The following is a 13,146-nucleotide window of genomic DNA, read 5'->3' on the forward strand; positions in this document are numbered from 1 at the left end:
CAGATAATGCTTTACAGATGATCCTTTTAGATTAGGTTTGAACAATATTGTCAAGGTAGCAGAGAAGTTTGGCCTGCCCCTGCCATGCCCATTTTTGTCTAAAAGACAAGTCTGAAGTGGTAGCAACCATGAGCAATATATTCACCATACAAGATGACTAGAAATACAAATGTTAGAACTGTCAAACACACTGGAGCAACATGTAGCTAAACAGGCATACTTCTAAATGTGACAACTTTCAAAGTAATGTGAAAACAAAATGGACACTATATACTTCAGACATTTCCATTTATTATAAATAGATGTACAGACTTTATTGCAGTTCTTCTGAATACTTCTCACATATGACTACAAACTACTTACAAAGCAAGGTTATAACTGAGGAAAAAAACTAAGAATTATATGGTAAATTAGTACAACAATATTCTACTGTATTTAAATCACTAGATTTTTCAAAATAAAGGCACTTAGGGTTTATAAAAACAAACACAACTTTTGAAACATGTAAAATATGAATTCCATTCCCCCTCTCCCTTAACACTATCAGTTTTACATTTGCAATGTATAAGCTACTTCTGACTGACATGTTATCAATGCATAAAAGAGAGTTCATGGGCCAATTTCTGCTCTTAATTACACCCACCATTAACATAACTACATGAGTTACATAGAAACAGAATTCACTGCATTACATGGGAACAACAGATTTTGGTCCAATGTCAATCTTTTAGCTATGATTAATATTCACTATACACTAAGAATGAGAAACTGAGTTAAGTACTTCCACTATGAAACAGGAAAATGTACAAATCTGCACCCATTTCCTCCTCCTTCACTCTGTCCAGCTCCAGGAGTAATTAATTCATGAAGCAATTCTTCATTACTAACACACAGCTCCCATTAACATATACACAGTGAGGAAAGGATACCACACATGCAGTTCCTATCCTACCCCTAAATCACAATATCCTCCTCTCCTGGGATAGCAGGTCTCTCTCACCATCCTGAAATTATCCTAAATGTCCATTGTACAGTATCTGGTCCATAATATCTCTACTATGGATCCTTCTTATATGGACCATTTTCTCAGGGCTAGTGGATTGTAAGTCACATAGGCAGGGTATATGCCTACACACAAAGTTCACCTTCTGCCATGCTCTCCCCTTAAATGTGAAAACTCAGGAGGAATAGTTATGTTCAAAACTGTAGCACACTGGTACCACAGCTCAATGGAGTTACCTCTTTAAGCAGAAGAAAGGACAAAAATGAGGAGGCCACAGCTTTGTAATCACACAGAACCAAACAACTATGGAAAATCCCAGCCCCAACTCTGAGGACCTCAGGTCATCTGTGCTGAATAGCTGCCCCTTTCTTTCTGCCTCTACCTTGGCAGCTGTCTAATCTGGTTGCTGTGATGATCTTGGTCCCTTCTACTGTGCCTCTGCACTCCTAATTGTCCAGCCACCCACAAGGTAGAAACTACAGAAAAGGAATTATGCCAGAAAACACTTCAGAAAATAAGACATATGGGATTTCTAGGGGGACATACCACAGCAGAAACTCCTCAGCTTGTCTCCCCCTTCCTCTCCAGCTGTTCCCCCACAGCTCCAAAAGTGCAGTATTTACAGTGAGGTGCTACCCCATCTTCTGGTTGTGAAACAGGGAAGAAAATGCACCATATAACTCAATCCCCCTTTGTGCCTGTTTCATGGCCCCATTTAATGTTACAGCACAAGTGCTCCCCTTGGTTCTATGTAACAAGGCAGACAGGGTCTCCAATCAGAATACTGGACAACTGCTGAAAGACTGTGAAATTCCCTGAAGACCATCTCAAACAAAGGTTGAAAAATCCAGGCATAGACTGCCTTTCAATTTCTATTCCCACTGTCTGATACTATGTTAAGTATGGACAAAGCTGTTTTTGAAAGTTAGTTTCAGTCACAGCCATTCCGCAGATAGAGGCAAGATAAACAACACTATCTGTGACAAGATCATGTCTGTACAAACAAACTTGATATATATATTTTAACCTATCACAAGTACAGGACCCAAAAACAAGCAGCTTGTAAACATCTCTAAACAAATGAAACCAGAATGAGAGTAATGTCATAATATTCCATCAGTTCAGCTGCACTGAAGTAATAGTTAACTGATTAGCTTCATTACTGGACAATAAAAGCCTATTTCAATTTTAGAGAAGAGTTGTTGAGGGTTTTTAAAAATCAGATTGTGCAGTGTGTCTAAAATCGTGACTAGTTTGGTAAATACAAGCTTTAAAATCGAAAGTAATGCTGTGACTGGTCACAATTACAATGGGTTATAAAAGTCAACATTTTAACACGAAACTTTTATGATAAGACAATTTTTTCCCCTGTACATGTGCAATTCTCCCCAACGTAAGCTCCTTTGCCTCTCTGGGGCCAAATCCTGCCATCTTTACTTAGTCCAAACTCCCATTACACTCAGTGGAAATTGGGAGGATAGCAGGATTTGGTCTTTGCTGTACAGCATGTTGAGATTTTTCCCCCCAGTATTTTTGAAGTCAATATTTAATTTTATTGGAAGAAGTATCTTCCTTATAAAGTTCCTATCTTAGCGTAAAAACACACTCAGGATGTCCAGGGCTTGATCTTGCTGGCTTAAAATTAGCTACTGCACACGTGAGTGAGCAGGATTTAGCACTGGGTCAGACTGCTCTTCTGCAAGTTTGAGAAGCAGTGTTTTCATCACGGGGACAATGCATGGTTCTATCAAGGTGAATTTTTTTTTGCACTATCATCAAAACGTAGTAAAAAATTGCAATGATGAAGCAAACAAATTCTCATCCAATAGTTCTCATGCAGCTTTCTTAGGTTTTCAGCTTTTTGACATGTTTGTTTAATTGAACAGTGGAGGGTTGGTTTGTTTTTTGCCAGGGATAACAGAGAATTAAATAAAGGAAGTGAAAAGACACCTAGTGACTTGACATGTTTTTAGCTTTAAAATCGGAAAGGAATAGATCAACCTCCTGCCTGTTGGGCACAAAATAAATGCAACCAGTGTGGAAAAAAGCTATTAGAACATGTTCCACTATCCCTTTCTGAAGACAATTATATTCCAGCAAAGGAAATTTCCCTTCTAAAATCACTAAGTTAAGTGTAGCTTAATTCATGATGTTAACTTGAAAACAGGAAGATCAAATTTTACTTAAGTTTTCTGACAATTAGGTTTATATTTTAATAATATGCAGATGAATGTTTACGACTGTTTAACTTATTTCTGATCATTCTTTTCGAATACCCTTCAAATTATTGCACAATACATATTACCATGCTTCTTATATCTGAACTATTCCCTTTTCACCCTTTTGTCACTGGAATTTGAACAAGTTCTCCTATTGTATTTGCTTGAGGTATGGAGTGAACTTCAAGTGATACATTCTTTTGCTTGCTGAGCTCAGTGTATTTTAAAAAGCTACTGATTTAGATTTCTCTCTTTACAGAGAGATGAGGGACTGCTGCATTTTAAGAAAATGTGCTACAGCTGTATGGTGTAAACAGCACGTTATACTTTACAAAAAAGTTATGCACAGAGGCATAACAGAAAATCCATTCAATAGATGGGCTTCTGAGGGTCCATGTAAGCAGGATTGTAGGGGGGTTGATTGACTGGGTAGGGCGCTCCAGCACCAGCTGCAAAAAACAAAACAAAACAAAACACAGGTATCATATATTAATGTTCTCATTCTATACTTACTTTTCAATGATAGCTCTAGTTCCTATTGCATAAGTCAAAAATTCAGCTTAGGTTGCATTTTAGTTGTGTTGGAAAATAATTTACTAGCGATAACTTGAGAAATATTCATACTTGGAGAACTGAGCCTGGAAGCTCTTTGGAGCAGGCTGTGTGTGTCTCTCTTTGCAGCATCGAGCACATTGTTAGGACTTAAATAATAAATCTTCCTCCTCTGTAGGCTGCAGCTCATTAGGGAGTGGCATGTCAAATATCAGTAACCAGGTGCAACACTCCATTGTTAGAGGGCAGCAGTGCACATACTGAGACAGGCAAAAGTTAATGTCATGTAGGTAAGCGAAAATAAGCCACTGGATGAGAAGATAAAGGATTGAACAATATTCCTCAGAGGGTGGAGAAACAGGATATCCTCCTGAGGAGACGCTCTCCTAATTGAGATAATGCTTTCCCAGCCAGAAGGCCGAGAAGATTTTTAAGTAAAAAACCCTACCAACTTTCTACCCGAGACAAAAATATCAGCATTTTATGTAATTTAATTTTTTCCGATACTGATTTTTCTCATTGCATAACATTTTCAGCAAGTCTATTCAACTTCCTTCAGCCTCAAAAACAAGTGCTTTTCTTGGAGAAAAAAAAAAAAAAAAAGGTAGCCTCAAATCAGACCTTTCATTTGCCTCTACAGTCTAATCCAATCTCCTTTGAGCTTATGACTGTTTTAGCTGAGTGCTTTTCAAATTAATTTAAGTTCACATTTTTTTCCCCCTACATCCCACAGTCAGCAGGAGCTTTTTTGGCTGGTGTTATATAAAGTTATGTCACTGTGGACATTCTGTTTTATCTGAAGGTGCTGAGGTTCATGGCAATTCTGATGTTTTCCAGAAACAGCTTCCACAGTAATGGGGTAGTTGCTGAGTAAGCCGTCTCAAGCACTCAGACTCATCCTTAATATGAACAGTTTAATTGTTCCAGGGAAACACAGCTATTGTGAGATATGATGATCATAGAGCATGACATTATCTTTCAGGTAATCTCCCCTTGCTATGATTATGCTAATTCCTTTGTTACAGCTTCCTCAAGTCCCGACTTGTGCTCCGTGCTGCTGCCCACTTCCTCTTATGTACAAAGCAGCACAACCATAGCATCTCAATCTTTCATCTCCACTGGAAGGACTTGTATTTTACAATCCAGTTCAAGGCTGCCTTCCCTGTTTTCAAGACCCTCCTCCTTGGCTCTAATTTTAGTTCCCAATCCTTCTCTCCTCCTCCTACTCATCGCTCCCTCTGTTTAAGCACTGGCCTCCTCTCAACTTCATTGTGAATGGTACAGAGGAATCTGCTTTTTGCTGATTCGGTCACCTGAAACATCTTTTCTGTAGAGCTCTGCCCAATCAATTCTAAGTTCCAGCACAAGTTCTCTCTTCTCCTTTGTCTACACTTCCTGATGTTTTTGTTTCTGCTGTTTTTCTTTAATTATTTGATTTACTGAGCATCCTGAATTAAAAATATTGTACTTTGAAAGAGCTACTAAGTGTCAAGTATCAGAAGGGTAGCCAAGTTAGTCTGGATCTGTAAGAAGCAACAAAAAGTCCTGTGGCACCTTATAGACTAACAGAAATATTGGCGCATAAGCTTTTGTGGGTGAATACCCACTTCATCAGATGCATGTTTAAGTGTGCTTGTTTTCCATGCTACTCAGGATATGAAACTATATCCATACTTACATAAAGTGTTTTTCCATCTAGTTGGAAGGTCCACAGATATTTTATAGTGAATTTTCAGCCTAATTGCACTTTGCAAGATGAGCATCTGTCCTCTAAACTACAAGCAAGCTGAAGCCCCTCTGTAAGCCATCTGTATAATTTTTCATTTGTAAGTGATCCTAACAGTGGTGACTGGCAAGAGACGCATATAGTACATGGAGCTATAGCTTTGGTTTACACTATTGACACAAGGCAGCTTACATTAACCTTTGTAAGTGTCTACACTAAAATTTCCCTCCCACTGACGTAACTCGCCTACTGCACCAACTTAACTTCACCTCCATGAGAGATGCAGAGTCGATGTAGTTAGGTTGACACAGTGTCACTGTAAACACAGCGTTGCTTACGTTGACTGTTGCTGGCTTTCAGAAGCGATCCCACAATGCCCCACACTGACAGGTCAGTCTGTGCAAGTGCTCCTGGTGAGGACGTGCACCGCCAACATAAGGAGCAAATCGTAGACACACAGAAGCAACGTACTTACTGAAGTGGCTATATGCCGCTGCAAATTAGGTGAATTTAATTTTGTCGTGTAGACAAGCCCTTAGAATGGATTCAAATGGTACATTTTTAATCCATTTTACTTACAAATCCCATTTGGATAAATACAAATGAACAGATAGGGTGCCTGGGCAAACAGACTGGTGGTGGTGCTCATGTGTACAGGGCCGGTGCAACCATTTAGGCAAACTAGGCGGCCACCTAGGGCACCTAGTGGTTGAGGGTGCCTAAAAGTCCACTCAGGCGAGGAGGTGGAGTGGAGGTGAGCTGGGGTGGGGGGAGGGCCGCTCACAGTAACGGGGGGGGGGAAGGGCAGGGGAACCGCTCCCCGCCCCAGATCACCTCCACTCTGCCTCCTCCGCTGAGCACACAGCCCCTGCTCTAATTCTCCTCCAATTGGTGCTGCACGCCTGGGAGGGGAGGAGAATTAGAGCGGTGCTGGCATGCTCAGTGGAGGAAAGCTGGGGCAGGCTCCCTGGGAGGGTTAGCTGCCTCGGTGGGCGGTGTTAGCTGCCGTGGAGGGGGGCGGGGTTAGCTTCTGCCGGGGGAGGGGGGCTCCCTGGGGGGGGCTAGCTGCCGTGGAGGGGGGCGGGGTTAGCTGCCATGGAGGGGGCCTCCCCGGGCGGGGTTAGCTGCCGCGGAAGGGGGGCTTTCAAGGGGGGGTAGCTGCTGCGAGGGGGGGCTCCCCGGGTGTGGGTGGGGTTAGCTGCCACGGGGGGGGGCGATGGGCAAGGTTAGCTGGGAGGGAGTGGCGCAAGGTGGAAGTTTCGCCTAGGGTGCCTTGCACTGGCCCTGCATGTGTATAATTAACACAGATTTGTTACAAATGCATTTGACTTCCTAGTGTGCTTAGTGTAAGAAAGAAGAAACATGATGTTTCTCTTCAATTGTGGTTTGCCCTCCTTGCTATGGCCTTACCTGCCATTGTCTCCTGGTAGGCTGGTGGTCCTGAAACTTGAGTTGGATAAGGTGGAGGATACTGTGTTGGGTAGGATGCTGCTGGCATTCCAGGTTGTGGCTGGACTGGTACAGGATGATATCCTTGATAGGGTGCCACTGGGTAACCAGGTGGTATCCTGGGCTGCTGGGGATATGGTGCATGGACCACTGTGGTGGAAGTTGTGGTGGTCACAACAGCTATGAACATACAAAAGAAAGATGCATTTACTACTGATGCGTCAAGCAGACATCCAGAAGAAGTAATGAAGATATGGAATATTTTGAAAGTTCTTTCCTGTTCCCAAAAGGGAAATCACTGTTTGTGTTTGTAATTCACACCACGTAGAAACCCCAGTTCAGAGTTCTCCAACATATTCAGAGACTAGTACCCCTGGCCCTCACTTTTAAGTCCATGACTAAACTTCCATCAACTTCCATGGGAGTGGGGCCATCATGAGCCAGGACAATGGTTAATTTACCTCCTCCTTTTACTCCACAAAGGAGCCTGAAAAAATAGTCTGACTCTACAGCTCATCTGAGAAGTTACTCACAATCCTCTGTAAAACAGATCATCATCATCCAATCATATGACTTTAAGGCAGAGAAAGTAACAAAAATTAACTAGATTCTCTTTAGGCAGATAGTTTTTAATTCCATGTATGAGCATTGTTTTCCACTGGTTCCTATTGTACTTTATTAGACTTTTTATTTTATTTTTTAAAATCTGTTTCTTCAATGCATGCTAGCATATTTTCCTCTGGGATTTGTAGCCTGGTTCATGTTTGTTACTAATTTCCTGGCATAGGTTAACACTAACAACATTTGATCCTTGTTAGACAGATCTGTTACTCAGCATATTGGCTGAATAGCCACTTATTTTCACAGCTTTTGTTACCTGATATGCCAATTACTCCATTAATTAATTGTCTCCCAATTTATCTTAAAGAAGGGTACTTGACTTAATTCTCTACTGTGCCACTTACCACCCCTTTATATTGGCCTTGTAGCTTTACCATCTACTTCATAAACCCTGTGTGATGGTGTTTACAGGCCACATGCTAAAACATAGCAAGGCACAGGGCAGTACTGGGCCAGAGAGACCCTGCCCCTCAGCAGGTGCAAGGCATGGTCCAGGTGGAGGGACAGTTAAAAGGGCCCTGGGTAGTTCATGGGCAGCAGGAAAGGAGTTACAGGCTGTACCAGGAGCTGTGGGAAGCATCACCACAGTATTGGTAAGGCCACTGTGGAAACCAAGAGAGGACCTGAAGGACGGGATGTTGTCCCCACAGCAGAACTACGCTGATACTGCAAAGACTGTGACCATGCTCCAAACAGAAGACCCACAGTCTGGTAGGGAGTGACTCAGGTGAACTGTAACTTAGGATGGCATAAAGAGTGGTCTAGAACACTGTACACCCCTTTACAGCCCTGGATCAGAACCCAGTGGAATGGGAGGGCCTGGGTCCCCCGTCTTCTACTTCCCCTCCTTTCTGTCATGACAGAATCCTAAGGTGTATAAGAAGGGATGCATAGGAGGGAGATACCTGCCATATACAACCCAACAGAGCTCCATCTAGAATGAGTGGAGAGAGGAGAACTGTGAAGTCACCGCCTGACCACTAGGCCAGCGTACTATGAGACTGACCTGTTACACACAGTAAAACATATTCCTCTCTATAGCCAACAGTTAAATGGCATGTTTGTTTTTTAAATTGAGCAACTACAACCATTTTGTTTCCTGTTTTACCTCCCTCCCCACTTCAGAAGCATGGATACCACTCGAGACCTTTTTAAGCATAGGATTTGGTCCACCATACCTACTTTTAGTCCACTTTATCCTCATACCCTGCAAACATTCAAGTTTTTGATAAGCAGCACTGTAGCTGGGCTGGAATCAGGTAACAATTTTAAAGTGGTCTTGTTAATGTAGTTAAAACTAAATATAAAATAGATTTCTAATTAAAATGTTCCCTTGTCTAGGTGGTCAATAATACTAGTAGTTTGAGATATGTTGGTCCAAGTGTGGGTTTCTTCTTTTAATAGATAAAATAGATGTATTTAAAATAGTAGATTTTCAATATAAATACAGACATTCCAAACATTCTTTTGACTTCATGCCATTCTAGTTTTTAAAAGTTTAGGTTCTGGAAAATTATTAAAATAATTCCCATTTCAAACTGGATTCTAGTGGGATGTTTAGATAGATAATTAGGAGTTAAGACTTATAAAGTGGTACAGTATACTTTGAGTCACAGTCAACACAACACAGCTTGTCCATTAACAAAAATTTCCTGTTTTAATTGACCTAACATGGCTAGCTCAGGAAATTATTTAGATAATCTGTTCTTCAGTGATAATCCAAAAGACAGATCATCAAGATGTTTTAAGGTAGCATGAGATGGAGAAGTAGTAGTTCTCATTCTCTGAAGATTTGTTTAATCTTCTGGCACTGATGACCTTTCAGTAATTGCAACCACAGTCACTGTTGCACTGTTTGGACCTTGGTATATTTCCCATGGCCACTCTCTTGCGAAGACTGCCATAGGGAGGAATTTTTAAAGGAATCAATTATTCCAACTTTTGCTCACTAAAGAAAAAACATTTGAATGGTGTGTGGGAAGGACGGGGAGGGGAGGAGTTGTACTAGTTTGACAATGATGCTATTTACTAAAAACAAAACTTCACTGAAAAGAGATAAAAGTTAACAAAACTGTAAACAAATACTCACGCCGTGGCCTCCGACACGTTTCATACAAGCAGCAGCATGAACAGGTGAAGCACAGAATGACAGTGACTACGAACACCACGAAGAGGGTGACCCCTATAGCAATAAAGGTCCCAAAACTGAAAAAGAAGAGGCACTTGAAAGTCACACTGTTTTTTGTGCAGCTGTGTTACCACACCCCTACAATAACATTCTTTAGCTATGGAAAAACGCTTAGGAATCTTATTACCATTTATTGTTCACTATCACATATTTGAACAGTAAACAGCTTTTTAAGGGTCCAGTCCTGAGTGAACTCAAATCTACTGAAAGACAATGCAAACAGGAAGCTGCTCAGCACCTCCTAGGAAGCATTAAATGTTTTGCATGATTGAACCCTAACATGGATAGTTTAATCTTTTCTATTGTGATGTGGTTGTGTGTGTGTGTACTTTCAAGACCAGAGATATAAAGCTTCAAACTCATTTAAGTCACATTTTGTATTTTTGGGCAGTGGTTCTCAAATGTTCAGAAGCGCAAGACCACTTTTTTCATTAATAAAATTGTGGATTCCCCATTAAACATGGAATGCTTGAATCAGTGAGAATCCAGGTGTTCTGTTTGTTTTTTCCAAGCCTTCTCCCACTCCAAAAAGTCTTCACAGACCTCTTGGTGATTGCAGACAATGGTTTTAGACCCTGTGTTTTGCAGGTCTTGCCAGATCAGGATCTTGTGCAGTTTGGATGCAACCTGAAGTTATTACACCATCCAACTACACTCAGTAGTTTGCATTAGAAGATCTGGTCTTAGTGCAATTTCTGAGAGACAGGAATACTCATCACAGATAGCACCCTTGTTGGCAGTCTCAACATAGGCAAACCAAGAATTGCTTTGGCATTTTCTTTTTTTCAGTAGTACCAAACCAAGGAGACAGTACATGGTGTTAGGTCTCAGAACTCTTTTTTATTACCCCTGATTATTTACCTTTTCAGTCTAGAGAGAGTTAGATACTTAGTGGATGTCTCCCATTTTCTGCAGACCTTTTTACTGCCATTCCAGATCCTCAAGCTTTTCTGAAAGACCATTGTTTAGACTTCCTATGTAGTCTTCTTTACTGATACATAAATCACAATGCCTGGGTTGTTCAAGCAAAGGCTTTTTATGCTTTAATTATAAAGTAGCTCAAATGTATGCATTTAGCCGATCTGCTATTGTTTTCTGTGATTTGAAATCTAATGAAGCACTTCTTCCATTCAGGCTATTCTGCGGACTTAGATTGAAAATCTTGTGGACAGTTAAATTTGGCATTTATATTTCTTCTTTATGCTAGTCCAAAATGAATGAAATTCTGGCACATAATCATCCAACAATGGTAAAAAACAATCACAGGAAATCACTTTCTTTGAACAATGAACTTTAATAAGGAACACAAGATTATGTTTAGAATTATCCTGCCCTCTGCTTCATTGCTGAGCTTCTGCCTAAAGTATTTCCCAGACTTCTTCCTGTCTTGTTTCCTATCACAGTTTTAAATAAAACATAGGTATGCCTACAACCATTTTCACATTGGCAACTGAATAGCTATCAGATGGTGATTAGTTTTCACTACTAACAACCCAGGCAAATTGAATGACTGACCTGAATTTGAGAGGCTCTGTGCTCCTATTATCAATTCCTGAGGCCTCATGTCTCAGTTTTCCAGTAGCCTAATAGGCTGGCAGCCAATAAACATTAGTGAAATTAAAAGTACAGGCTCTGTACTGTTATTTATTAAGTGAAGGGCCAGTGCAAATTAAGACTAGGCCACACAGACCCATTACAACAGTGGTCCCTATCCTTTTCGTCTGGCGGGCGCCAGACGAAGGACCATGGCGGCGTTGGAGCACCCGCCGAAATGCCGTCGACTTTCTGCAGCATTTCAGCGGCGACGCCTCTCGATGACGTCGTTTGTCGGCGGCAAGTGGCGTCATCGAGAGGTGTCGCCGCCGAATTTCTGCGGCATTTCGGCGGCGACACCTCTCGATGATGCCACTTGCCGCCGACAAGCGACGTCATCAAGAGGTGTCGCCGCCAAAACGCTGCAGAAATTAGGCAGCATTTCGGCGGATGCTCCACCGCCGGCCAGGACGTGGGAGCATTTAGATGTGCCCGCGGGCACCACGTTGGGGACCCCTGCATTACAAGGTACTTTAAGCACATACTCAAAGGAACAAGAGGGAAAGGAGGCAAGTGCACAAAGATTCATATACGAGAATAATTTTGTTTGTGCACATACAGAAGTAGTCACACAAATCACAGCACAAGAAAATTTAAGTACTTCACATATGGTCTTGCTACATGTTTTGTGTTTTTAAGAAACTAACATTTTAAAATAAAGACATTTCTGGCTCTTATTTTACAGATTGACTTGACTGACGAAATTATGCCCTGGTGTCTAGTTGTCCTCTTTGCTTATATGACTTACAATGGCCTTTCTTACCAGCATTGTGATATAGAAATAACTCACAGTTCAGCTGCATTGCCCACCAAACCGTCATATTATAGTACTTAAACTAAGGCCTTGTCTTCACTGCTAAAAAAGGGTGTGTGTTTTTTACCTCAGGGTAACTAACATGAATAAACCACAGTAAAGACCAGACACTTCAGTTTAATCATAAGGTAAACAGTTCCATATTTCCTCCATAGGTTGATCTCAACAAGTTGACCTCATGGTAAAACTGAAGTGGCCAGGTCTTAACAGTGTTTGTACCTCATGATAGCTCATCTGTATTGGTTACCATGAAGTTAAAAAAAAACAACACATGAAAAGCACACCTTTTTAGTGTTGAAGACAAGGTCTAAGTTGCAGCCTGCCCGTGATTGCCCCCAATATCTTGATTCCTTTTTATATGCCTATTCTTGTACTGAACTTAACATTGTAGTATCTCAGACCAATCCAAGGAGGAAAAAAAAGTGACAAACTCTTGTATGGTTGCTTCTCTTAACTGTAAAAGGAAATTACATTTGTTTTTATAAAACACTGGTTTGCTATGTGCTCTGTTTGTGACGACTAAGTTGAAGTTAGTTTCCTTGATCAACTAGCCAGTTCACAAAGTTCTATTGACAAATAACTAGGTAATAAACATTTTGTCCAATTTTTTGACAGACTGTTAGCTGTAGCATCCTGGTCACTTAGGTAACTGCGTAACAGAAGGTGCGCTAATAATAATCAGCCAAACAACAACACAGGACTTAAGCTATTTCTGTCAAAGTGTTTTGTTGGGAGCAACTCTTTCCCCCATATTAAGTAGGATCACTTTTCTCAGCGTTATCAAGCCTTTGGTAGACATTCCAGACAGAAGTCATGCATACAAAACACTGAAAAAAAATATGTATTCATACATTTTGGGACTCCTAGAAACCACCTTCAAACCATTCCCCACACAAAGGGCCAGTTTCCTCCAAAAACACAACTAACATCAACAACCTCCCTCAGATTAACAGTCTTGCCACCATGGATATCACCTGCCTA

At 41.1% G+C, this 13,146-nt stretch overlaps 1 protein-coding gene across 1 annotated transcript in view; it reads right to left on the reverse strand.

Annotated features, from left to right (window-relative positions):
- Nucleotides 1-267: 267 nt before the first annotated feature.
- SHISA5 (shisa family member 5) overlaps nt 268-13,146 on the reverse strand; it is a 74,751-nt gene continuing 61,872 nt past the window's right edge. The window contains exons 4-6 of the mRNA XM_045024344.1: nt 9,660-9,775; nt 6,911-7,129; nt 268-3,671 (exon numbers count right to left, since the gene is read on the reverse strand). Of these exons, the coding sequence (XP_044880279.1) occupies nt 3,592-3,671; nt 6,911-7,129; nt 9,660-9,775 (415 nt within the window). The 3' untranslated portion in view covers nt 268-3,591. The remainder of the gene's footprint in view (nt 3,672-6,910; nt 7,130-9,659; nt 9,776-13,146) is intronic.

The sequence above is a fragment of the Mauremys mutica genome, chromosome 7 (genome assembly GCF_020497125.1).
Source record: "Mauremys mutica isolate MM-2020 ecotype Southern chromosome 7, ASM2049712v1, whole genome shotgun sequence".
NCBI lineage: Eukaryota > Metazoa > Chordata > Testudines > Geoemydidae > Mauremys > Mauremys mutica.